General features: G+C 38.0%; 1 protein-coding gene across 2 annotated transcripts in view; it reads right to left on the bottom strand.

Moving 5' to 3' along the window:
- The window catches only part of ATRNL1 (attractin like 1), a gene marked incomplete at its 3' end in the record, with an annotated part of 538576 nt that extends 511946 nt beyond the window's left edge, over positions 1-26630 (bottom strand). For both annotated transcript variants that reach the window (XM_082002290.1, XM_082002291.1), the window contains exon 1: positions 26025-26630. In XM_082002290.1, the coding sequence (XP_081858416.1) occupies positions 26025-26326 (302 nt within the window). In that variant the 5' untranslated portion in view covers positions 26327-26630. The remainder of the gene's footprint in view (positions 1-26024) is intronic.
- Between the last annotated feature and the right edge of the window lie 282 nt (positions 26631-26912).

Below are 26912 nucleotides of genomic sequence, written 5' to 3'. Positions count from 1 at the left end.
ATCTAAGCAAAGGTGAAGCAGAACCCTTTTTCCCCTCTGATTTCTCTGTCCAGGATAGAAGCCAGACACAAGCTGTAACATGAATGCATTGCAGCTACCCCCCTCCATCAAGTAGCACTCCACCACCTCGGGGAGTCTCGAGTCAGATCCAGAGTGACAGTAGACCAGGTTCACCTCCTGACCAAGGGAGACACTAGTTCAGTTTGATCTTGCCTCATTTTCTCTCCCTCAGATAACTAGCTGATTAAAATAGCTACTTTTTAAACACCAAGTCTAAAAGTTATCTGTATATACAAGATTGAGATGGCTTTTTCAGCCTGGATTTTGGGAATTGCCAGCCTAATGTCAGCTTTTGCATTTAGTTAGAAAATAAGCTAAATCTTTGCTTACAAAGTCACTGGGAATACAAGTTTTTAATCCCTTTACATTTTAAAATGCTTTTTCTTGAATCAGCCTAAGGATCCAAGTGTTCTGATTCATAGTTCTTAGGCTGCAAATCCATTTACAAAAGATCGGATTATACAGCATATGTATATCATTTTACATATGATACTTTCAGGGAATTTAAACTGACAAGGCCGCTTTAAAAAGCTTTCAGTTGGTAAGTGAGCTTTATGGAAGTATTTACCCATATTTCTTGAGTTTCAATACATATCCTGTACTATCTCAAAAAACTAGAAGAGACCTAAAAATTTTACTACGCTTAAAAACGGATATAGTCCTTGTCTCAGTTACTTTGGTATAAGTCTGCAGGAGTTACCTGCTGTTACAAAGAAGATATAAATACTGTATCATTGTTTCAATCATATACTAGTGATCAAAAAATCAGTCACAGCAGAATGTGTTCACTGTTCACATCATAAAATCTCACTTTAGAATCATATTTAGGCTAAGATCATTGTGTGGAAGAGGATCAAGTCTGGCAGACACTCGCAAAAGTGAGCTTCTCCTGTCCAGACAATCTACAGAACACCTGACTTAAAACATATTCTCTGTAGATTCACCACACACACACAGAGCTTCTCTCCATCCCTAGCAACACCCTAAGCATGTTACCTCTGGCACGGGTTTGCAGGCATACAGGATTGGGTCTTATGGGCAAGATAAGGCAAAGCCCAGCTTTAGAGACCAGCTGGAAGGCTCTCAACACTTTTGAGCTGTAGTTCTGAACATTCTTCTCATTAGTGTTTCTACCATTCATTAGAGAACAGCGGTATAACTACATAAGAAACTTTGTACATGGCAAAAGAAGAAGAGGGATCTTTTATGCAGCAGCTGGAAAAAAAGGAGAGTTAGGCTAAGGGACATGTCTCTTAAGTGGATGGCTAAATTGCAAATAGAGATATTGAAGGCAGAAAGCATTGATCTTCAGAAGCAGATTTAAGCCACTAAGCAGACAATATATAACGGGGTGGAGGGAAAAAGGGGACACACAACACGACACGTTTAGTAAGCTTTCAGAGTAATTATACATTTGTAGAGACTGGTAGTTTCTTCCGTTTATCCAGCTTTCTTTTTCTTTTTTGCATGCTCTGCACAGTCATTCAGATCTGTGCTACTCACCTGTAAGTGTCTGGATTTCCTCAGCACCACACTGCAGCTTAGTCTGCATAAAAGATTGATACATTTGCTGTATATACTAGATAAGGTAACAGCCAAAATGAGGTCAGTAATATCTGCCTGCTTCAAAATAGTAAAGAACCCGCTTTAGTACTGCATTTAATATGTTGACACAAGCGAATACTGGGACATATGAATAAGTCATAAGGAAGCTCTGAGTAGCCACCGGCTATTTCATCAGAAAATAGGGTGGCTACATATTGTTAGGTCACAGGTTACCTTGCATAAATGTCTGCATAAAAAGAATTTAACAGTTTTAAGCAGCCTCTGGTGATGGACAAGACCAGAATGCAGAGTCATGTCTCTTATGAGTAAGGCTGAATACAGTCCTCTTCCACACACTGATCTTAAAATAAAAATTATACATGAATACCAAGTCTGCCACATTTGTATCTTAGTGTTTTGGAAAGATCTTTAAATGCTCAGCATTGATGTGAGCATTCTAAAACACTGCAACAGCTCAGCTGTCCAATATGCTTCATTAGAGAAAGAAAAGAAAGAAAAATAAATCACAATGTTGAATTCAGAAATAATTTTACTTGAACATTCAAGAGTAAATGATAATATAAAGGGGGAAAAAAAACAAACCAAACTATGGCAAGTATTGTGGACTAGAATACTCAAAAACCTGAAAAAGAGATGTAGCTTACAGACAAATCCTCCATATAAAGTATAGCCCATATATAATAAAGTTCAAATAATTCTGAGTGCCATAACATGTTTTGAAAGTACTTTTTCATTGATACATTGATCAATGACTGTGTTAAATATGGGACGTGATCCAACTGTGATATAAAACTTAAGCTATGAGGAAAACATAGAAATTATTTTAAAATCAGTTACAAAAAAAACCAGGAAATGCTCTAAGACATACCAGATGTTAAAACATTATGTTCTGCAAAAATTATGCTGTACTACAATGGTAGGTACTCATTAGAATCTATTAAGTCACATTCTTGTTCTCAGTAGATACACACTTGATAATAAGTTTATTAATCAATAGGATGTATAGTACCACAGTTTTTTAGGCACACTAGCTTTCGGAAACTCATTAAAATTCAGACATTCAACAATTCAGTAACAACTAGTCCACAGCCACACTGCAAAACTGTATCAGCATATTCTACTCTGAGGCAGCCAAAATATACAACTCATTTGCTATAGCCAATTTTAAATTTAATAATGATGTTAACACAAACTGCTCAGAAAAATTTTGGTTACATGGCTTACAATTTCTGTGAAAAATATGACAGTTTGTTAACACGGCTCTTGCAGGCTTTCTTTCAAAAAGAGTACCTGAAAGACTAATTTTTCCTATGTCTACTTGCAGCTTTTTGACTCTTGAACTGCAGATTCACCCATAAGAGCTTAAGACAATAAAAAATTAATTTTGTTACCTTTAAGGTGTGGGAGCTGGATTAATCTACAGGTCAAACAATATATTAAGTCTCTACTGTAATGCCATCTGAGATATTTGAAAGACATGCTAAGTACACTAGTGAATTGTTGGACATGTAGAGTTCCAGACACTTCTACAACTGTTTGATTACCTCAGTAGATAAATGGACATGATTATTTAAAGAAATAAAACAGGCTGAGTTGGAAGAACTTATTTTAAAATCAGCAGCAAGAGACAGAGTATGCAGACAAGAAATCAAGTGGACAATTACAGCTAAAAAAAGGATGAAGAGTAGTTGTTTCAATTATTTTTGTAAGCCTTGGCAAGGAAAATAACCTGACAAGACACTGAAGGAGCAGTAGTAGTAGTTGAGTCTCAAGTCAAGAGAAACTTCTATCATGAAAGTCAGGAGAAAAAACAAATTTCAAGGAAACCACACAATCAACAGTGAAGGCACAAGATAAAAAAAAAAAAACCACAACACACAAACCACCTTGAAGGAGACTTCTTTTCAAAAAACAGCAATGTGAAAGACAAAATAAATAAAAGCTCGGATTAATAGAGGATGGATGGCATAATTTAGGTCAACACTGAAAAGTCCCAGTTGCACCCCTGTCCCATAGACAAAGAGGCCAAAAAAAGTTCCTATCTCCAAGACCCACAGGAGTCAATATGGAAAGAAGTGCCCAATACAGCATCTAGTGCATGTTGACTCATCTAACCATACGCCTGCATAGTCTTTGCTTTTCTCATTTCAAAACCAGAGCCTTCCTAAAAACTTGTAAGGTTAAAACAATTATAAAATTAACTTAACTATAAAATAAGGTTACAGGCATCTTCAAGTATTACCTGTTTGCGGCTGTTTTTATATGTGGCTTAGGTCACAGATCACTTACAGCTGGAAGCTTTGCAAGAGCTGTTGATTCCAGCTTAATATAGCAATATTTAAGAAGGATAGTATGCATTCTCTATACACCACTGGTATTGCAAACAGGGATTTCTGCATGGGAAGCATATTGCAAAGGGGGGAAAAAAAAAAAAAAAATCATATAATCAGGCAAATGGGCCCCTAAGGATCCAGAAAGAGAAGTCACTCTGCTTAATTAAAGCAAAAAGGTAGTCAGCCTAGCCCTCTCATCTCAGGACAAAGATGGACATTCCTGCTGATATTACATTAAATTGATGAGGAAGGGTTTACTTTACCAAATCAGAAATTTGATGACAACAAATCCAGATGTTTTCAGATAGCCCTCTATTCAAAGAGATGTCAAGGCTTACAAATTTAAGGTTCCAGTGGAAGCTCAGCTGCTGTACTTATTTCACAGTTATCAGGAACAGCTATTCCCTGGCTCATGCATCCAGCAGAAGTAGTCAACTTTCACAAACAAACAAATAGCATAATATCCTACTCTTCCCTGTATTACTTGGGTTTTCCCCCTTTAAAAATGAGATAAAAATATCAGGACGACAGACATCTTAGGACTCATCATGACATTGCTAGTGAACTAAACACACAGAAGTCATCATCCGGAAAGTTGCCTGCTACACACTGCTCTAAATGACACACCACTTAATGTCACAAACGAGTAAAGAAAAAAACAACCAACCACAAAGCCAACATTTACAGTGTTTACACTGGGTTTACCTGCTATGTTTGACAACTTTTTCTAGTCAGATGTTTCCATTCCCTTTAAAATTCCTTTAATCCACTGATCTTAGTGACACAGTTAATGAGCACATAAAATACATCAACAGCAGATTTTAAAAACTCCCCAAAGCTGACTTATTTTCTTCTTACAAGGGTGGGTGGAGAGTTCTTTCTGTAGTAATAAGCTGTACCTCTTTGCTTTTCACAGAAAATAGACTGAAATATAAAACAAGAGAAATGCACAAAAGAATTGATAAATTAGTTTATATTTCAGATGAACACTAACATTAAAACTTCCATTTTCTTTGGATTACACAGCAGATTGGTTTGTTGAGTTTTTTTAATGATTTGTGAGCAAACACAAAAGAACGTCTCGAAAATCTGCACATTTTACCATCTAAAAGGGAGGTGTGGATAGATTATGCAAGGTTGGTTATTTTTTTCATTCATACATTTTCAGGAAAGTGACATTTACAAAAATCAGGTATTTGTGAACAGTACTGTTGGATACATATACACTTAAATACCTTCTCCTGTATAAACATTATTGTTGTTCAGGGAGGGATTTGGTAAAAATCAGGTAATTCGTTATGCACCTCTCCTCCACGCCACAATCCCAATATAAATACTTATGCTGACAACGTATCAACCAGAGATACTAAATCAGATGTAACGGGTGCATAAGTACTTAACACTAAGGCCATTACTGGAGCATATAACAGCACCAAAGCTTTTCATATTGGCTAAATAGCATAATTACTTTTTAAGTACCAAGTGTAACCAATTAGCATTTTTTAAGGCAGTACGTATGATCCTTAAGTCTTGGATATTTCCATTAGCGACTACTTTTCTAGTGCAGGGAAAAAAAGAACAGAGAAACTGGAAGAGTGTTATATACATGCATGATGTACCAGTATCAGTTTGAGTATCCATATGGACATAATAGAAAAGCCAAAGCAGCTGTACATACTCATTAGCATTCCAACTGTAATCTGAGATGAAAATTAGTCAAATACACTGATTAAATTGTTACCTTTAATAACTAGACAAGCACATAAATAATTCATCTTCACAAAGTACTTGGTAAAATATGTGCCATGGAATCATAAACCTGTTACAAGTAGATACTATTTCTTTCTTATGGCCAGTTAGAACTTGCTTTCCGAGTGACAGCTAGTCTTTGTTCACTTCACAGCATCTTGTGAAGTATTTCATAGTTTCATTTACACAATTAATAATTAAGATAATTGACAGAAAGCAAATGGGGAAGCAACATGGGATGCGTGTATGTCTAGTAGTATTCAGCTAGTTTTCCATTCTAAACAATTAAAATTTATGGAGCAATGGAGCCGAACCTCATGCTATTTACCTTACAGCCAACATGAAAACTCCTTTATGAGGTGGAAGTCAGAATTAAAATACTGCCCAAATCCCAAGTGAGGCTAAAATCATCATATCTAATAAAGAATTCTAAAGAAGGCTCGAATTACTTAATATCTAATTACATCTTAAAAGATAAACTGGGATGCTGTGATTATAATCTGTAACTTGGTCAGCATTACCTCCTGTTCTAATTCCACTTTTTTTTTCTTTAACGAATGAATACATGACATTCAACCATAAAACCAAAACATCTGAGCTTTAATGTATAATACTAATAATCGTAGAGGAACCAATTCTTGCCCAAATTTTTATATGTATATATGATTGCAAACTTGTCGAACAATTGGCAAAAACCTCAGGAAGCATGAGGCAGCAGAAATTTAAGATAAAACAAAATAGATGTTTGACAGTTTTCACTCAGGGTGATGATGTAAAGTATTATCTTGCAAAAGCAAGACAGCTCATATAACTAAGTATATAGAATTTGATAATATGACAATTTTAGTAATAACAAAATTCAAAGAACTTACTGTCCTCCCGGAACAGAGACAAGAATCTCTATGCAAGAACACTGGGAAACAAAAGACCCAAGACATTAACTTGCAAGATGAGCAGTAGGCACTTTATTAAGTATATTAATTTATACCATTTCTCCTAGTCTAGCAAATATTGTACCTAAATTTAATGCAAAAAGGGAATGAACTGCTCAGAATTAATAGAACCTATTAGTCTAGCTTCTCATTATTCTATATTCATAGTTTAATCTAAAAATATGGATGGGAGGGGAAAGTAGAATAAAATGCATCATAAACTCATTAACATCACACACTTCATCTTTGATAAAGCAACTCTAAAGAAAATTACCATAATATGAAGACTCAATAATAAGCTGTGCAATTAGTTAAACATGGAGACCAAGTTAATATGAGAAACGTAATGCAAGTAACAAGCTGGATAAAAATTGAACCAACAGGTTGCCCCTATGCAAAAGTCTCAGCCAATATGGAGATTAACATTGGAGAGTGGAGGTAGTCAAAAGCTGATTTAAAAAAGATACTGAACAATATTGGCGCAAGTATGCTAGAGCAATTTACTGATGGCATGGAGTTGTTCATACTGTTAGAGATTAATATACCCCATGCAAAGAGCTAGGTGATGTTGATGCTTGCCTAACTGAAAAAAAGATTAAATCTAATAATTTAGTCTGTCAAATCATGCACTTAGAAGTGAGGGGAATAATTTTAACTTAGTCCACCAGAGATGAAAGAAGATAATTAGAACAGCAGCAGAATGACTATATGCCACCAATGGGATACAGCCAGGGAAGAACATTTAAAAGAAAAAAAAAAAAAAAAAAGAAGAGAAGATCCTACAGTGTGGGATTTCCAGAGGAGATCAGGCAGTGATCCAGGTGTGGGATTTCCAGAAGCGGTCAGGCAGAAATAGTATCACAGCACACAAAACAGGCAAAGCCATATCCAGGAAACAGAGTAGGAAAGATTAAACTGGAACATGAACAGAGAATGCTATTTGAGTGACTAGAAGCAATAAGAGCCTAGTAAGAAGAAACTTGCTTATCCTATAGCATAATGAAGTCCAAAGTAAAAATATGATACTGTCTGTATGTACAAAGAGGACAACAAAGAGAAAAGCAAATGGAGAGAGAACAGCTCTTTTGGCTAAGTGGCTACATGCATACAAAAACAGGCATGTATCAAGGAGATTGCATGAACAAATTTGGAGTACAGTCTAAATTCAGACAGTCAGAAGTGTGAGATTCAAGAATCTTTGAACATGTTTACGGCATAGTCAGTTACAAAATACTGCCATTTCACTCCACAGAGTTTGGGACCATGGTATAAGACAAAGTTTACTAAAGACTCTTTTATCTAAATCATATATATAAAGGCATTAAGGCATGCTTTTAAAAATATCTGCTCAAGTTTCAAATTTTTCTGCTAGAGCTGTTTGCAGAACTGCACTGTTGGTGGTGTTTTTTTAGTGTTTTCTGGTGATCAGAACCCACTGTTTGGGGTGAGGGGTTTTGGGGTTTTTGTTGTTGTTATTGTTTTTAAAGCACGTAACATACACATAACACACCCTCCATATAAAATGTCCCCAAGTATAATAATGGGGAACTATGCGTTTGCCACATATAGGTAGCCAAGGCTTTATTTTACTGCAACAATTGAAAAAACAGAAGCATTATATTATGTTTTCACACAGCTTTTAGATCCCTGCAAACAACTGATACCTTTGCCTCTAAAATAGTGCACATGGACTAGTGCAGTAATCACAGAATCATTAAGGTTGGAAAAGATCTTTAAGATCATCAAGTCCACCATCAATCCAACACCACCAAGCCCACTAAACCATGTCCCGAAGTGCCATGTCTACACGTTTTTTGAACACTTCCAGTGATAGTGACTCCATCACCTCCCTGGGCAGCCTGTTCCAATGTTTGGCCACTCTCTCAGTAAATAAATTTTTCCTAGTATCTAGTCTAAACTTCCCCTGGTGCAATTTGAGGCCATTTCCTCTCATCCTATCACTAGTTACCTGGGGGAAGAAACCAACTCCCACTTCACCACAATCCCCCTTTTAGGTAGTTGTAGAGAACAATAAGGTCTCCCCTCAGCCTCCTCTTCTCCAGACTAAACAATCCCAGATAATGTTAACCCAAGTTAATCTTGCAAGGGTCAGGGAACATGGCTGGGGAAGAAAGAGATGAACCCTTCACAGAGATGTCAACAGCCAGCAATTTCAATTGAAGAACAAAGTAGCTTGTAGACTGAAGTAGGATAAAAGCAGTATTCAAGCCTAAATTGCAACTCAAAATTCTTAGCCTTGCTCTCCAGTCCTGAGGACAGCTACTCTGAACAGCCACCTTATTTTTTTCCAGGCTACACCTTGTGAACTCTTCAACACCTATGCTTCCAGGCATTCAAAGGACATAACTGGTTGTATGAAGTTGGATGTCATGTCTACCGTGACATATGAACACCTAATTCCTCTCGGATCTCGATAGGCAATCTGGAAACACAGCTCACAGAAATGCATTGGCAGTGATTTTATTTTAAAATATGAGCACGTAAGGAGAAGACAGAAGTCTTCCTCCTCCCCACTCTCATTCAGCAATACAATGAATAGAGGCACCAACCCCAGAGAACCGAAGGTTTGCAGTACTTATGTAGCTGCTTCAAGTCAAAGAATCAACAGCATGGCATCTGGACTTTCATGTAGACTCTACAAAATCCTATTTTCAAGTGTATTTGTATATACGTACATAGATATACAAGTAGATCATACACTCACACATATACAGATCTATCTGGTTTAGAAATATTTTGCTTTTCTATGCAAGACTTCACCTTTAAACTCATACAAATCCCTGCTGCTTTATGAACAAGTCTTTTTAATTAATCCCAACTTGCCCACCATCTTAATTAATCCCAACTTGCCAGAATGTTGATAAGGCAGGCAAGTCATTAGAAAAATCAAAGCACTTAAAAAAAACCAAACAAAACAAAAAACCCCTACAATACTTCATGAACTAGGCATCATCAAGAAGCTTCACAGCTTCATGTTAAGACAAAAATTCACAATTTGAGGCATCTAGCAATTTTAAAAGCTTACATTTAAATAACAGAAAATTACAATACTCTATAGATTACAATTATAAATTAACATACCATGAGGAACAAATAATTTTCATTTATCCCACAACAAATACAACATTAATTGCTATTTGCAATTTCTAATGCAAGGCCAAATAATGTCCTAGGAAAGTTGAACCACAGTAGAAATAATAAAGAAATTTTAACATTTATGTTCATTCAAACTTGACAGCTCTAATATTTAATTTTCATTCTCAATGTTGGTCACATTTTTATTTTTTGGTAAATTAAAACTCTCTGCTGCCCTGTTCCCTCCTCCATAGGTCTCATAGTTACCCTATTGTTTGGGGTTATAACTTTTTAGCAATTTCAGATAACTGCAACTTTCATCTAGAGAAAAAAAGAAAGTAACAGAACTTTGATGATAACTGGAGAATTATGAATTAAAAACATACTTTATATATCCTATCTATTTTCTCCTATTAATAATTTAAGTCACTAATTTTGTCTTAAACTTATAATAATAGTTCAGTTGTTAACTTAAACATATTTTGGTGAACCAACTGTGCACTAGTGGTGAAAGACCATCCTCAGTGAGATGGTGGTTCATACTTGTAAATTTGTATCCAGAGTGAGCATGCTCCAGTATCACTGGACTCCCTTCATAAAAAAAAAAAAAAGCCACACACACAAAAAAGACCTGTAGTTCCAGAATTAGAGGTTAGAAACAATGTAATGATTACTGTCAGTCTCCTAAACTGTGAGAAACTAAAATTTAAATAGATGTCTAGTGGGGCTGCATAGTTTCTTCTCCTCCCATTTAGCAGAGAACTGAGATGAGCAGGAGTCTTTATAAGAGATTCACAAGTGGCTGATCGAAATCTAAGTGATAAACAAAGCAAAGTGATAATTTCAGCCCTTATACATGCTGGAGAGAAGCCAGCTCAAAAGAAAACAAAACTGCAGTAGTTCAGACAAGAAATGGCAAAACATAGGTAAAGTTTTAGCTACGCTATGAAGGGTTCTCCGAAGTCTTCTGTCATTAGAGTTTTTTCCTTTACATGCAAATTGTCATGTACAATTGTTATTTAAGCTAAAGGAAAAACAAAATAACTATTTGGTTGTGCATTTCCTCAGTACTGCATTGCTTGTACAGCTCAGTAACAAAATTTTCTCTCCTTTTATCTGTTAATTTCTAATGCTATTTATGTTCCCTTCTCCTCTTCAGTCCACCTCCCCTCCTCCATTAAAGTATGCAATTAAATCTATTTATGATATAATAAGCAGTTTCATCACAACACAACAATATGAAACAAATTCATAACTTCTCTGAAGATTTATACAGCAGTAAAAGATACAGGAAAAGAAAGCATGTAATTTATTGTAGAAGCAATAAGAAAACCTCTAAAGCATTTTTCATAAAAATGTAACTCAAACTCACTATCACATAGCAGTTTTTAAATAGGGAGAATCCCTAAATACTCATTTCAGAGCTTTCAAAAAAATCAATCTGATTACCATTTTGCAAGGGAGTTTTTTTGATTGATGGTTTTACATTTTTCCCCTCAAAATTTCACGATGATGTTACATTTATTGATTGTTGGGCATTTTTTTGCTTTCAGGTTGCTTTTGCCCAAGATTTGATCTCTCAGGAAGAGACAAAACCAAACTCTAGCACCAAACGCTAAACTTTAATTCATCCAGATCACCCCACTCTCAGACTCCACTTTGAAAAATTCAGTTGTAATATAATCTATTAACAGTTCATAGTAGTTTGATATACTTGTTTGTGTTTCCAGCCAAACAAACAGGAAAATCTATATGAAAAACTAACTGAAAATAAGAAAGCTTCTCAGTTTTTCTAAGAAAGTTAGCATTTATCCACAGGAATGTTAGATAAGCAAATAAAGCTCTATGTGTAAATTACCTGAATTAAAAGTTATTTTTCTAAGAATTACAAGACCAGGAAATTAATGCAGTCAAAACTGCTGCCATTGCAACCTGGTCTATAAGATGCTTAAGGAATAATACAGTTGTATAGGGGAATGATATACAACTACCATATGAAAGGCCCTGAGGTGTTTTTTTCCAGAATAAAATAAGAAACTATAGCTTCTTCTGAGGCACAGAGGGGAAGAAGCCTATGACTGAAAGGCTGACTGAAGTGGCATTAGTGTACTTACAGGACTTCTGCAAAGACCTTCCTCACACTTCGAACTGGACAGAGCAACCCCATCAATGAAATTCTCCCAAACAGAGTGAGACCCCTCAGAACTGAGACTCCTTCTGCTAAAAATGGCAGTTCCAGGATACAGACAGCAGGAACTGCACTATCCAAAGTACAGATCTATACATGAAAAAAAAAAGCTGATCAAATCTGTTGGTCTTCATAAACTTCACTTCTTTTCTACCTGTTTCCCCCCCTGCAATGCAGAAAAACCTGAAATCTTTGGAAGATGCTCAGTTACCACACATTTCAATCAGAAATGGCCCTCCACATATAATTAAAAACTTGCTGGTTTCATGTTTTAAATGCCGATACTTGTTGGTCAGATGCATTTGTCAAGTTATTTAATACAAAAGGCCTTTCTATTCATGCAATCCTGCAAATTCAGTCCATCAGACACATAAACAGCATAATTCTGTTTCAGATATGGTCCTGGCATCACTGAATCAGACAACTGAATGCATTTTGATAACATTTTTGGACATCTAAAAAGACTGTTACTTGATTCTTAGAATATCAAGCTATGTCTAGTACCAACAACAGAAAAGATCAGTTGAGAAATAAAAGTCTCCCATGACACCAATAACTTGAGACATTCCTGACAAATACATATACCACTACTGAGCAATGCAGACACTACTACTTTATTGCAAACAGAAGGACAATTACTAAAATGAGATGCTGCATTAGTTCAATGAAGCAACAGAAACAGGCTTAAACAGATACAGAATCAAATATTCTTATTTCATGCAGTTGTAAAAAAAAAAAAACCACAAACCTTTCTTCTTCTTACCCTTCAGCATATAACCCTACATCAAAAAACAACATTCATCCTGAATGTTTTTCCATTCTGTGCTCTTTAGCATAAAATTCAAAAACCAGCTACTCCAAAATAATGGTCACACACCGTAGTCCAGTTGTAGTTTTGTTTTTCAAGTGCCCATTCAGTTCCATTGTAAGATTCTAATTTCTCTTCCGCATCTACACACAGTAAAGCTCCCAGAGATTTCATAATAGCAACTGAACAGAAGCTAGCATTTCCCTTTCTTCCCATACATAAAATATGCTTAAGGAGAGCATTCCCTTGGACGTCTCTAACAAATGGAAAAATATTTGGAACCCCAATCCTAACTAAAAGCAAATGGTTAATAATTATTTTTCCCTCCAAGTACAGCACTAATGTAATGAAATCATATCTACAAGGACTGTATAAAAGACATTCTTAGCATCAGACAACACCTTAACAGTTTGATTCTGAAAGTACCAGGATGAATAAATACAGTCCCCAACAGTTCATTAGGTAAAAAGATTATTGCACCAGCTTATTTGTATCATTTAAAAATCCCTCTGAAAAAACCCAATTGTATCCAGCCACACAAACTTCAAAAGCATATGGCACAAAGTATGACAAACATCAATTATCAGTGTCATTCTTCCCTGTTATTATCCAGACATTCTTTTATTGGGAAATTTCCTCTTTCTTTGTTTTGCTGTAATTTACAGAATAAAGACAAGCACAATAGGTAAAGTAACTCCATATTCTACAACATAACAAGGTGATGCATATGTACATACATACACATTATAAATAAAAAAAATTGCAGGATAATAAATATTTCACCATCTATACATGAAATGAAGGGACCTTTACAGGCCATCTAGTCCAAACTCCCTAGAATGAGCAGGGACATCTTCAACTAGAGCAGGTTGCTCAGAGCCCCGTCCAACCTGACCTGGAATGTTTCCAGGGATGGGGCAACCACCACCTCTCTGGGCAACCTGGGACAGGGTTTCACCACCCTCATTGTGAAAAATTTCTTCCTTATATCTAGTCCAAATCTACCCTCTTTTAGTTTAAAACCAATAGTTGCTGCTGAAAAAAAAAAAAATCTTTCCTATAGGCCCCCTTTCAATACTGGCAGGCTGCAATAAGGTCTCCCCTGAAGCCTTCTCTTCTCCACGCTGAAGAACACCAACTCTCTCAGCCTGTCCTCACAGGAGAGGTGTTCCACCCCTCTGATCTTGTGGCCTCCTCTGGACCCGCTCCAATAGGTCCATGTCTCTCCTGGGCTGAGGGCTCCAGAGCTGGATGCAGCACTGCAGGGGGGTCTCATCAGAGCAGAGCAGAGGGGCAGAATCCCCTCCCTCGACCTGCTGGCCACGCTGCTTTGGATGCAGCCCAGGATACAGTTGGCCTTCTGGGCTGTGAGCACACATTGCCGGCTCACGTCCAGCTTTTTGTCCACCAGTACCCCCACGTCCTTCTCGGCTGGGCTGCTCTCAATCCCTTCATCCCCCAGCCTGTATTGATACTGGAGGTTGCCCTGACCCAGGTGCAGGACCCTGCACTTGGCCTTGTCGAATCTCATAGGGTTCATAGAGGCCCATTCCTCGAGCTTGTCCAGGTCCCTCTGGATGGCATCCATTCCCTCAGGTGTGTCAACTGCATCATTCAGCTTGGTGTTTCTGCAAACTTGCTGAGGGTACACTCCACACCATCTATGTTATTGATGAAGATATTAAACAGTACTGATCCCAATATACAGACCCCTCAGGGACACCACTCATCATCAATTTCCATCTGGATATTGAGCCGCTGACCACTATCTTCTGGATGTGACCATCCAACCAATTCCTCATCCACCCAACAGTCCACCCATCAAATCCATCTCTCCAGTTTAGAGACACATCTGTTGTGGGGGACCATGTCAAAGGCCTTACAGAAGTCCTGACAGATGACACCCATAGTTCCTTCCTTGTCCACTGATGTGGTCACTCCATCATAGAAGGCCACTAGGTTGGTCAGGCAGGATTTGCCCTTGGTGAAGCCATGATGACTAAGTAATCCTTAGTAGGCAAGAACTTTAACCACAGGGTTTTTTTAATAATAGCAGGTCAGGCTCTTTAAGATTTTTACTGAGCATGACCTCAAAACCACCAAGACAATGCAGCAGAAAAATTCAGAGAAAGATGTTCTCAAATTCCATTTCAGTGCAACACTGCAAGCCTCCAATCTTTCCAAAAGAATCTACCATACACTGGCTCTGCTTTCCAGTCCAATTGCTGCTTATAAATGCAGTCAATCTAAATTAGAAAACCTGAGTCTAACTTTTAAATTAATACTCTACTTACTTTTGGCTGCCTGTCACCTCAGAGTTTTATGTTAAGAGAACGGATTTCTGAATTCATGCAAACCCCAAAAGCAGTAAACGCACTTCAAGGATGTATATAATATTGAAAATAAAATAATCCAGCCATGTTCCTGTTAATGTACAGCTTTTGTGAACTCAATATAATGAGGTCGGGTTTGCTTGTTCCCTATCTCCCCCCTGCCCCCTTTAAACACAAGGAGATAGACCAACTACAAACAGTCCAGCTTTGATGTCCTGGCTCATTTGAATGGAGGACACCTTTCAAGATCAATTCTCTAAGTATTCATCAACCTCTAACCTATACTGGCATTTATACCTTAACAGAGGTCCCCCATACATTCACTGAATGACACACAGTATGTGTTTGGGTCAGTCTAAAATATCATCACAAAACTCCTCAGCTATGTATCCATATCCGAATAATAAACTTCATATCCTCTCCTATATCCAATTATGTTACATAACACAGGTCTCTGAGAAAACAAAGCACTTCAATCTATATCGTATATTTGCAGAAAAAGAATGTACAATTTGGAAACAATTCACTTATCTTAAAATGAGGACTGGAACAGAATTACAGAAAATTGTATCAACTTCCAAGCTTCCATTTCAATTCACCCATTTATTTGTTGTTACCTTAGACAACTACACAACTTCAAGTTTCCTACATGTAAAACAGCTCCAAAAAAATGCCAATTTCTCAAGGCCATTCTGATGACTAGCTACCTACTGCTTAAATAAGATATCCAGATATGAAGTATGATACAGATGTGTGGAGGTAAGTACTTCCTTGAATATAGGTAGGGGTTTTTTTTCCCCGTGAAAACTGAAATAGTATAAGCAATTTGGAAATTAAAAACTCGAGAAAAATTGTGTCATTTTGATTTTTAAATAGATGCTCACAGATTATTCCTGCGAAGTGCTACACTATTAAAAATACCCATAAAAAAAACCAAAGTTTCAAATACAAATGTTCTGGATTTAATACTTATATCGGCATTAGGTTTTAGAAAACATTTGCAAAAATATTTTCTAACACAGTTGACTTAACATGATATTACAGCTGTGCACACAAGTGCAAATTTGCATGTTTCCAAAAGCAGCTATTCGTTTGTCCAGTATTTGTTATTTTTCAAGGACACCTTCCAGCTCTGGTTCAATGATTTAAGTTACCCTTTAGAAAAGCCTCAGTTGACTTAGGAAGCAAACAAAATAGGTCTGTTGATAGGAGAGAACTACAGAAGCACGCAGCTTAATTACAGCAGCTCTACGATCTCTACAATACTTCCTATGAAAGACACAGTTCATTCCCCTCTTCCCCATAACTGCTGTGGTACATCTTGCATATACCTTGTATACACTTGACCATCAAGTATCCTCCAAAGTACATTCATCAACTGGGCTTGCACACACAAACATGAGTGTGAGCTATTTTGTGTTTGTTTCGGTTTACTGCTTTGTATTTTCTTTGTGAGAAATATACACTTTTACATACACACACTCTTCCTCTGTAGGTTCAAGAAAAGAACAATTAAACATGCAAATTACCCTGCGGTTGGATTAATCAGCTTTTCAATTTTACTAATAAAGCTACAACTATCAAGTATTCCTTTATACAAGTCAAAAAGTATCAGAGTTCCCTTTAGTTTTGAAAGCTGAGATGCACTATCAAGAAAATTAAGCTTACCATATTTTATTCACCACTAAAATCCATCGCAAAAAGGAAAGTATTTCAAACTGCAGCATGACTAACAAGATATTTTTCTAGCTAATTTATCTCTGCCCTAGGATTGGAGGCGGCAATCAATGAAGCCCATTTGTCTTCTTGTTCCACAGTGCCTCATGGTTTACTTATACCTTGAATAGAAAATTTCTACAAAGCTCACCAGAGCATTTAAAGACATTATCAGTCCCAGCTCTCCTCCAAGGCTTTTGACCAAAATCATTGCTGCTCACACTTTACTGCCACAACTGGTAACGTACATTGTTAAAACCTGGTCCTTTTGTGATATATCTGATTGTTCTTCAGTCCCAGCTCCTGCATTCCAATAGTTACATAGCATTACTTTTGAAGGCAAGTTATTGGCGTTCAAGATAACAGAGAACAAGCTGAAAACTCAAAATTATAGGAACAAGCATACATCTATGCATAAAATAAAAGTGCGTGTCTATAATAACAATCTACATTTAAAGACTGTGAATCCAGACTCACAATTCTATAGTAACATAATGCAATGAACCTACAAATTCAGACTGCACGGTTCTTTGATAATGATACAAGAATGCCATAACTAATATAGAACATTGTATTCATACAAGTAGAACAGTAACTCTTCAAAATATTGGTTAACTAATACAATGCATCACAAAATTGTGTTTGTAAGATTTAATTGAAGGTTGGGGGTTAGGTCTTACCTTCTGAAATAAAATCTTACCAGTTTTTTTAGTTATAACTTATCAGTGTACCATTTTTTCAATCTCTCAAGTAAGAGAACAACTTCTTCGTCAAATATTCTGCAATAATACAGACTGTTTTCAAGTTTTAGGTCCATGTGACCTAATGAGGAAGCAATTTCACTCATTTGTTTGAGATATACAGCACAGTTTGGACAAAAGTACCTCATGCCATGGTATTTATCACATTCTAGGAAGAAATGCATTCTCTAAAATTGTACCTAGCTTATTACCTGTCTCTCATCATTACAGTAGCGGATCACCTCAAGTCTGAGTCCTCAACACCTTACAGGATGTTATTTCCTTTTTACAGATAAGACACTGAAGTACATAAATTATGGAAGAAATCCGTAAGAAAATATAGATGCTGAGTGTCATTTTATCTGTCTGCATCCAATCTTTAAGTACTTCAGTACTTGTTCTGTTGCCAAGTAATCCCATAACATCCTGGCTTCAAAATTCCCTACCCAAATCATCGTTCTCAGGCACATGTTGCTTAAAACTTGGAAATATTCTACAGCTAGCTTGTTTCTAAACATCATTAGCATAAACAAACCAGACATTTTGCCAGCATACAATGGCAGTCGCACATTTCCATCCTTAGCTAAGAAATGTAAAATACTGATTCAAACAGACCATGGAATCCATTTCTTCCAGATGAGTGACATAAGCTCTAAATTTTGGGAGAGATTTTACAGTGAATTCATTTTTTGCAAAATGGTGTTGCAATAACAGATAATTTAAGAAGTTTACCCTAGAATATTCTGTAGACCTGGTGGCTAAATTGCTTTTCAGGGGTCTAAAAGCTTTAGGTTTTTCTGTCTGCAGGAGACTTCAAAGACGAACGCAGTTCTTGTGCCTTGTGAATGAACACTAAACAGACAGCGTTGAGCTCAGTTCCATCATTTCTCAATAGGGTCCTACCCCACATGGAGCTCTGAAACCAATGCTACTTTCACATCCACTCATTAGGCTTTTAAGAATACATAGGGCAACCTGTAATACTACTTTGAAAATTCCCACTGCTCACCCACCTCACAGGAAAACATATGCTTAATATTTACTATTGTTCCTTTATTACTTCTAATAGCTGCAGTTCACTGGAGCGCCCGTGTTTTCAGGTATCATTAGCATTTATTCCTCCTTACATAAACTTTGTAGCATGTTTTCCAGGACTAGACTATGCAGCTAATCATAAATTCCATGGACACTGACAGATAATTATTCTTCAACACTGTGTGAGTTTGCCAATGCATTTTTTTATTGCCTATGTAGTAGTCTTTTAAAAGTAAGGGTTTTTTGACCAGCACCTCAGTTAGCATGTGTAAGAATATCCCAAGGATATTCCTCAGCATCTCATATTACCTCCTACCTTTTCTGCCCGCGTTTTGATACAATTAAATCAATTTCTAGTGCAGTGATAGACTGATCTCTCAAAAACTACTCATACTCGTTTTAAAAAGATGACATGAACTATGGTAATGCCTTCCAAAACATGATCATCATGCCTTCTTTTTGGTTAAAGGAAGAGATACACAGTGTGAGACTATTTATTTGCCAAATTAAATTTAAAACATAATAAATATTAAATTCTATAACCGGTACAAGCATTTATGTATCATTTATGGATAGACTTAAGCATACATTTGCTACAACTGAGCTTTGTACACACCCATAGCAATGGCAACCAGCCTTTGGTGCTGTCTGAAGGCCTGACAGGGTCATCAGCCATCTGTTCCCACATTTATTTGCTTAAGTGACAAACTGCTTAGTCTGCAAACAAAGTGAACTCCAGAATCCATGACCTCTTTGCCTAACATGCATTTGGATTCAATGCTATAGAAGGTCTCAGACTTAAACACAGGAAGGGACTCTGTACATTGTTAATTATCTACTGCAGGGAGGAGAAAGAGAGGTGTTTTTAGAAGTGCATCGTTCCATCCCAAACACATACATGTTTGTAGCCCCACAATTAAATACCACCATGAATAGGGGAGGCTGTGTTCCGTTCACAGACTAGCTTGAGAAAAGCAGGGCCATTTATAAATCACTTGGTACCGAGGATGAAGCAACTCTGAGAAGACTTGTGAGGCTGAAAATAATGGACTGAGTTGCCAGCACAGCGCTAAGCTTAGAAGCATTCTCTGCAGCTGCACACAGCAGGACACCAAGCAGCAGGGGTGAGGTTACTCTACTTCTACACTTCACCAGTACAACCATTACCAAAAGACAAACATCTAGTTCTGGCATTCATAGCTCAAGAATGCTGATAAAATAGAGAAGGCTAAAAACCAAGAGAGCAATCAAGGATGGAAAACCCTTGTTTTATGTTAAGACTACTCAAGGAACACTCCTCCTCCCTTCTCAGGGAGGAAAAGGTGACCATATTTTCACCTACACAGGAAACACAGACCTGACATACAGAAGGCCCTGCAATGAAGGCCTGACTCAAAACATGAGAAAACAGGGCAACTCGGAGAGACAAAAAATGAGGTAGGGTAGATCTTTTGGATTAGGAGGATTATGCATTTGTTTTTGCTGGTTATACGAAAAGGTGAGGACAACTACCCAGTGGAACAATTTTTAAAGTCTGTATTGGGCTTTCAGTTAGTGGAAGTGTTTTCAGACGTACGGGTGCTTTTCTAAAGCATGTGTTCAACTCAAACAGGAATTAATTCAGAGTTATCCTACAGCCTGCATAAGGCAAGCTGCAGTAACAGGTAATCAGAGAGTTCATTTCTAGTCTTGTCTATAAAAACCCATTAAAAAAATATTCAAATGGTTTAGTGGTGGGCTTGGTAGCATTAGGTTAACAGTTGAACTCTTATCTTAAGGGTCTTTTCCAACCTAAATGATTCCGTCTAGGAAATCTTAAACAACAACAAGAAGTACACTGTAATAAATATAATTTTTTTCAGTTTTCAAAGAAGATTACTTTTCTTTCAAAAAACCCTCTTCAGTGCAGATTGTTTAACATTTAGGAGGAGTTTAGTACGGTCATATAGCTTATGCTTCTACATTTTAAAACAAGATTTGAATAAAAAAATGTATTCCTTACAAATTCAAAAATCTCTCTCATACAAACTATCATTGTATTTTAAAATTTTAATACAGAGACAATAACTCACACTGGAAGCAATATTTTCAGAGCATCACCACTAAAATAAATTTAAATAAGGACCACATTTTGTAAGGATAAAAATCATAATCACTGATGTTTCCACTAGTTTAATTACATTAACATTCACATGTTGACTTTTGACTTATGTAAAAAGCAATTTGCAGGTGTAAAATCTCACACACAATTCCACTGATGTCAATAATTATGCACGTCTTGAATCAGATACAGGCAATGCTGCTGACAAAGGCAGTTTTGCAACTGATAGTCTGACTCAGGATTTCAGCCTGTATAATAGAAGTTGCACCAGTTTAATGGTAATATTGTTTCACATTAAAGTTAAGGCAAACTAAGACTGTACCACTTCTAAAAGGGACAATGTTCTTTTGCCATCTACACCTGCTCATTCCTGTTATCTCCTTTGGGTCAGCAAGAGACTTATGCAAGTGAAGTAATGTGAGGAAACTGAGCGAGCTTTAAAAAAAGTTGGCTGGGAGGTGGGGAGATATGTTCCTGTTGATACTTTTAAACTCTCAGCAGGAATGTTAATGCTTACATAAGAAGAAGAAAGAGGTGATCAAAGTGAAGTGTGAAGGATAAAGTCACCCCTTTTCACAGCAGCATGAATTTCAACTGGCTGCAGCTAAAACTTTTTACTAAAGATCATTTCTCATACAACATCATTGTTCATTTACCATCTGCAATTTAAGGACACTTTCCTTGTTTAAGTCATGCTGCAAACTGCAGAATTCAGAGTTTTAGGTAGAAATAAGGATTTTTCCAGGAATAATAAAGTTTGATACCTTTTTAACATTTCAGTTATGTAGGTTCTAGTACTTGGAAATTTTTTTGTCCTTGAAGAATACAGAATCTTTTATAGGAGCTCTAGTAATTAAGGAAAACATGCAGGAGGTAATTTAGAAGCACAGTAAGAACATCCGTACGCAAGGTTTAATAATCAAACAAAACAATTTGCTCTTACTCTCTCCATAACAACTAGGTATCTAGGACTAGGCAAAACAAATTAACTAAAGCATAGGTACTCAAAGGTGCTCACCTATCCTGTACAGTCTGCTTCGTTACGTATGCCAATTGGGATTTACAAGTTATCAAGTAGACAACAATAACCATCTGAAGACACAATCTACTTTTTTAAAGACAGCATTTTAGAAGACTGGATATTTCCAGTCATTCAGGTACTCAAAAATTTAAGAGAAAGAGCAGTTTCATGCACGATTTTTTTTCTTAGTGCTCTTCCACATATCAGGTTGTAAACTAAAGCTAGAGAAAGGGGTAACTTTTTTCTCCAACCTGAAGAAAACTTTTTTTTTCCCCTCCTAAGAAATCATTCTGTGAGTAGCAAAACTAATGAAACTTGTTTTCCTGTAGTGCTGCCTCTCAAGATTGATTGACTTTGACATCTAAATACGTAGAAGCTGTACTGCAGCTTTTCTTGCAGTTGGACCATTCATAATGGTTGTCTCCCTGAATTCCCTGGAGTCTCATAACACAACAATTTGGGCAGCCCTTCCCTCTCCCTTCTGCCCAAACTCATATCATCATGAAAACTGTAACTAACCAACAAATTCAAAGGTATAGGGTACAGGAAGAAAGAAAGGCAGATGGAGCATTAAAAGCTTCATTTCCTTAATAAATTAATCTATCAGAATAAAACTGGACACTGTGTTTTTATGCTTGTATTTTTGTTTACATCTTGGGAACTGTGCTGTTTGAAGCTCCCTGCTATAAAAACAGAACCTGCTCACCCTTTGGCTTTCTCATCTTTCACCTGCCTCCTGTAGGCAGGCAGACAGAATTCCTTTCCCCTCTCTTTATAACTAAATTTCCCTTTTATATTTTGGTAGCAAAAGTTTTTTCATTCTGTCAAGGCAGAAGGGAAGTGGGGTGGTGGTGTGAGGAATGTTCAAGAAAAAAGGAAGTAAGTCAAAACTGCATTAAGATATCCATCCTGAACAGAGAGCAAGATAATTTACTGCCAGGCAGATATGAGGCCTAGATCATTCTGAAAAGTGACTGACATGGATCTGAATGCAAGGCAGTAAGAACAACACCACTTCCATTTATATAACAAGTTACCACATGCTTCACAAAACAAGGAGTAAATATGAAAGTTGCTAAATAAGAGTAATAAAATAGTGCTAGAGCATCTTTTTGCCCACTTCTTCCCCCCATCCACCATTCTTTCATCCTGTCCAGAGCAACATTTGCAAAGCAGTCTACTTACTTGGTAGTTCTCCTACAGGGAAAAGGCAAGGTTACCATAGTATTGCCAATTAATTTTGACACCTGCTTACTAAGATTGATCAATTATTTTTGATGTCTCTCTGCTACATTGTTATTTCTCAGTCTAGAGAAGAAATAAAACAAAGCCAAAAATACTACACGTCTCTCAAAGAATTAGTGGTCCCAAGTTACCCTAGGCAGAGTATTTCTGTTACAATAATGTTTCTGATGCTTGCTAATGCAAGTCACTCATTCCCAAAAGAGCAAAAATAACCATACTTCACTTATATGAAGAAAAATAAAGACACTTTTATTTTCGAGAGTTTTAAGCCTACCCTTAAAAATTTGTTTCCTCAAATAACCTAGTGACAGAAAACAAGTTTTACACATGTCCAATTCAGGTCATTAAAAGTTCCGTTTTAATCCTGCATAACAGAGGCGCATCCAGGCACTTCAAACTGCTGAAACTTTGAAATAACCTAAGTGCTTAGAATAATACACAAGGTTCTATAAACAATTGTATAGAACGTATCTACAACCCAGACGTTAGTCATTAATGCAGTGGTAACAGCCAAACACACTCTTCAATCTTTATGTAATTCTGAAACATTCTTCATAATAATTCTTACTGACAGAAGCAACTGCTGCAAAAGCGATACGCATCCAACATAACTTGTCAAATGAAAGTACCACTGCTGCAGAAGCCCAGCCATGGCTACTTGTGTACAAAGCATATACCCACCCTTCACAGACAAATGGAAACAATATGCAAATGTTCCCCAATAATAAGTCAAACCATCAATTGTCACAGAGGTCAGAAAGGTCTTCAATCACCTGGCCATGAGGCAGACTAATACTCTTTTTACAATTCTTCAGCTGGAAATACATAGACTTATCACCCATTCAACACTCATCTGAATTTCCAGGATTCAAAATACAACCACTCCGAGTCGCTGCTTGCGTTGCAAGAGATGTTAACATATTTCATGTCATCCCCAACTCACAGGGCTTGAAAAGCTTTTAATCTTAGAATGCTTATTTTCATTGCAGAGTATATTTTGCTTCTAAGAATAAAGATTAAAGATGAGCTATCAAAGATACCACTATGAATGTGTCCTCAGTAAAAAATAGGTCTCCGACATAACAGAAATGGCTTACTTCCATGACAAAAATTGTAATGCAAGTACCACTGTCATTTTTAAAGCTAAGCATAAAATATAGAGAAGTTAATGAGAAATCTATTCCAATTTCACCAAAACTCTTAATGGCACATCAATTAACCACTGTGTTAGCTTAGCTTAGCTCAGAAGAGATGCTCTTTCAACACTCGGGCAGAACTTCCTCTAGGTGGGGATGGATTATTAACTTTTTACCAGAAGTGAAAACGTAACTGCTGCACCTCCTCACTCGACAAATACAACCAGTGTAAAGAAACATAAATGTTTTAACTGTTAATCAAGGAAATACCTGTAAGGACTGGATAAAGGCTCCAGTAACCATTCATTGTTGTGAATATACTAATTCACAACAAGCTTTGAAATTTAAGAAATGAAAATTTGCTTCAGCCCTTGCACTGTTAGGGTATGTTGTGCGCAGCATGAAGACAAAGGATACAAGTAATCTCTTTAAAGCAAGGAAATAATAGCCCTGCAAGCCTGTCTCCTGCAGATCTTCACACACAAAGAAGATTCACCTGGGCCTCCTCTCCTCTCTCTCAATCCTTACGCAATTAGGCCATTGTTCCACAACACAGAGCAGGACAAACCCCAAATCCTCAATACACACAGGGAACAAATGACCAACTTCAAAATCTTATTACCAAGATCATATGCAGAAAAGATGTATTATATTTGCCTTATATTACCTCTATAACTCAGTTATAATCATGCTGATTGAATAATCCACCAAGTATTATCAGTGAATTCTTTCTCTGCAGCATGTACATTACTTCAGCCAACATGTCTGACTCCAGCTATTCCTTAACTTCCCAAGCTAACAAGTTACTGGATTTACTTTTTGTTACTTAGGAATGAGTGACCTTGGATTAAATGTTTAAAAGAGTTGTGAATTACATAGCTAAATTTTAGTACTCCAAAGAGAAAACCGAATTTAAACACAATTTAAAATAGACAATTTTTGATACTTTCAACCTATTAAAAGTACCTTTCCAAAGACAGAATTTGAGTTCTCTAAGACATAGCCTCACCAGGCTCTTATTAGTGAGATATTAGAACACTTTCCAGCCATATATATGTCAATACACTTAATAGAGTTCCTGCTTTTAAGGGGTGTTTTACAAAGGAATGAAATGAGACATCCTGTCCAAGGTTATATAGCGAAATAACAAACAGTATTCTTCACAGCCAGTCTTTATACTGATACCAAAGGGGTTGGGGGTAAAGTGACAGCCCTATAAATTAAGTCTTCTTTTCCACTACATATGGAGTGTCAGGGTACGCTTCCTTCCCACTGATCTATGACTCCATATCACATCCATTTTTAAGAAAGAGAAGGTAGTTCTACCTTCACTGACCACTTTCTCCTTTGCAAAAATATGTTATTGTTTTACATTTACCACTCTCTCCTCTCCTGCAAACCTTGTCATGAGTGATGAATGTTTCACTAAGTTACACTTAATGTTATCTCAAATGTGCCTGACTAATGCCCACTTAGCTAAAATACTTGAAAGAAAGGGAGGAAGACCGAAATAAGAAAAACACTTTCACTCTCCAGAAGGAAAAAGTCATTCAAATCCACTAGTAAATTTTGCTCCCTGGGCAGCCCCACGAAGCGCACATGTCATTTCCATGACACTTCCAGAAGGGACAGCAGCAACACAGCTTTAGGTCCATTTTTCCTTGTCTCTCAGTTCCCATCAAGTGGAGCAGCCTATTTTCAGTGGTAAGTCAGCAGGTACAATTTTCCATCGGAGGACTGCGTCCTGTGTTCTTAGAGGGAGGGACCATGAGGTGGAGGAGCCTACTTCATCCTTAACTTCTGTCACATATTTCCCCCACATGAACAACATCATAGCAGACACAAGAAAAAAGAAAAAACAAAAAAAACCCCACACCACAAAAACCACAAAACAGAGGCAAGTGAAAACGACAGGGAAAGGGTGCAGTGACGAAAAAAAGGGAATCATAATAAGCAGAGACTTACTTGAACCTGCCCTGGCAATGTTGGCACTGGTCTCCCACCCAGCCCTGGTCGCAGACACAGGTGGAGTTGACACAATGACCCGCGAAGCAGGAGATTTTGTCGCAGGACTTGGACTGGGACACCTGGGCATAGAGGGCCAGGTACAAGAAGCCGTAGAAGAGCAGCCATCCGTTCACATCCAGGAGCGAGGAGAAGCAGCAGCCGCAGGAGGAGGGGAAGGGTCTGCAGGCGCCCAGGGGCGCGGGGGCAGCTCCCGCTCCCCTCGCAGCGCTGCCCGGGTCCATCTTCGCCACGCGGGCCATGGGCCGAGGCGCGGCCGGCAGCGATGGCAGCGCCGCCCGCGCGCCCCGGGCAGGGGCAGCTTCCCCCGAGGGGAAATAATCCAGCCGGGGAGCTTCAAACCCCCCGCTTCCTTCTCACTTTCCTCTCCTCCCTCCCTCCCGGCCTCAGCGCTGCCTCCTCCGGCCCCCTCAGCCCTCCGCGCCCCGTCACTCCCGAGGGGAAGCCCGGCAGCCCTCAGCCATCCGCCCCTTCTCTTCGTCGTCCTCCTCAGGGCTCATCGCTCCCGTCTTCTTCCATGGAGGAGAACTGCCTCTTGACCTTGTGCTTTCTCCTCGCCAGATATGCCCCCCACCGGCGTGCACACACACACGCACCACCCTCGATCATGTAGCCCCCCGACTCCCCCTTCTCCTTTGTAGTCCCTCTGCCAGCGGCACACACGCAGGCGGCAGCGAGGAGGAGCGCGGGGAGGCGGAGGCCGCCACCGTCCTCTCACCAGTCAGTCAGTCAGCTGGGAAGTGAGGGCGGCCGGGCGCCGGAGCCGCTACGGCATCCCGCGCAGGGGCGGGGGGGACGACTCGACGGCGAGGAAAGGGCTGAGGAGCC

Source organism: Phaethon aethereus (assembly GCF_964289735.1).
Source record: "Phaethon aethereus genome assembly, chromosome: 7".
NCBI lineage: Eukaryota > Metazoa > Chordata > Aves > Phaethontiformes > Phaethontidae > Phaethon > Phaethon aethereus.
This window is presented reverse-complemented; position numbering and strand designations above follow the sequence as displayed.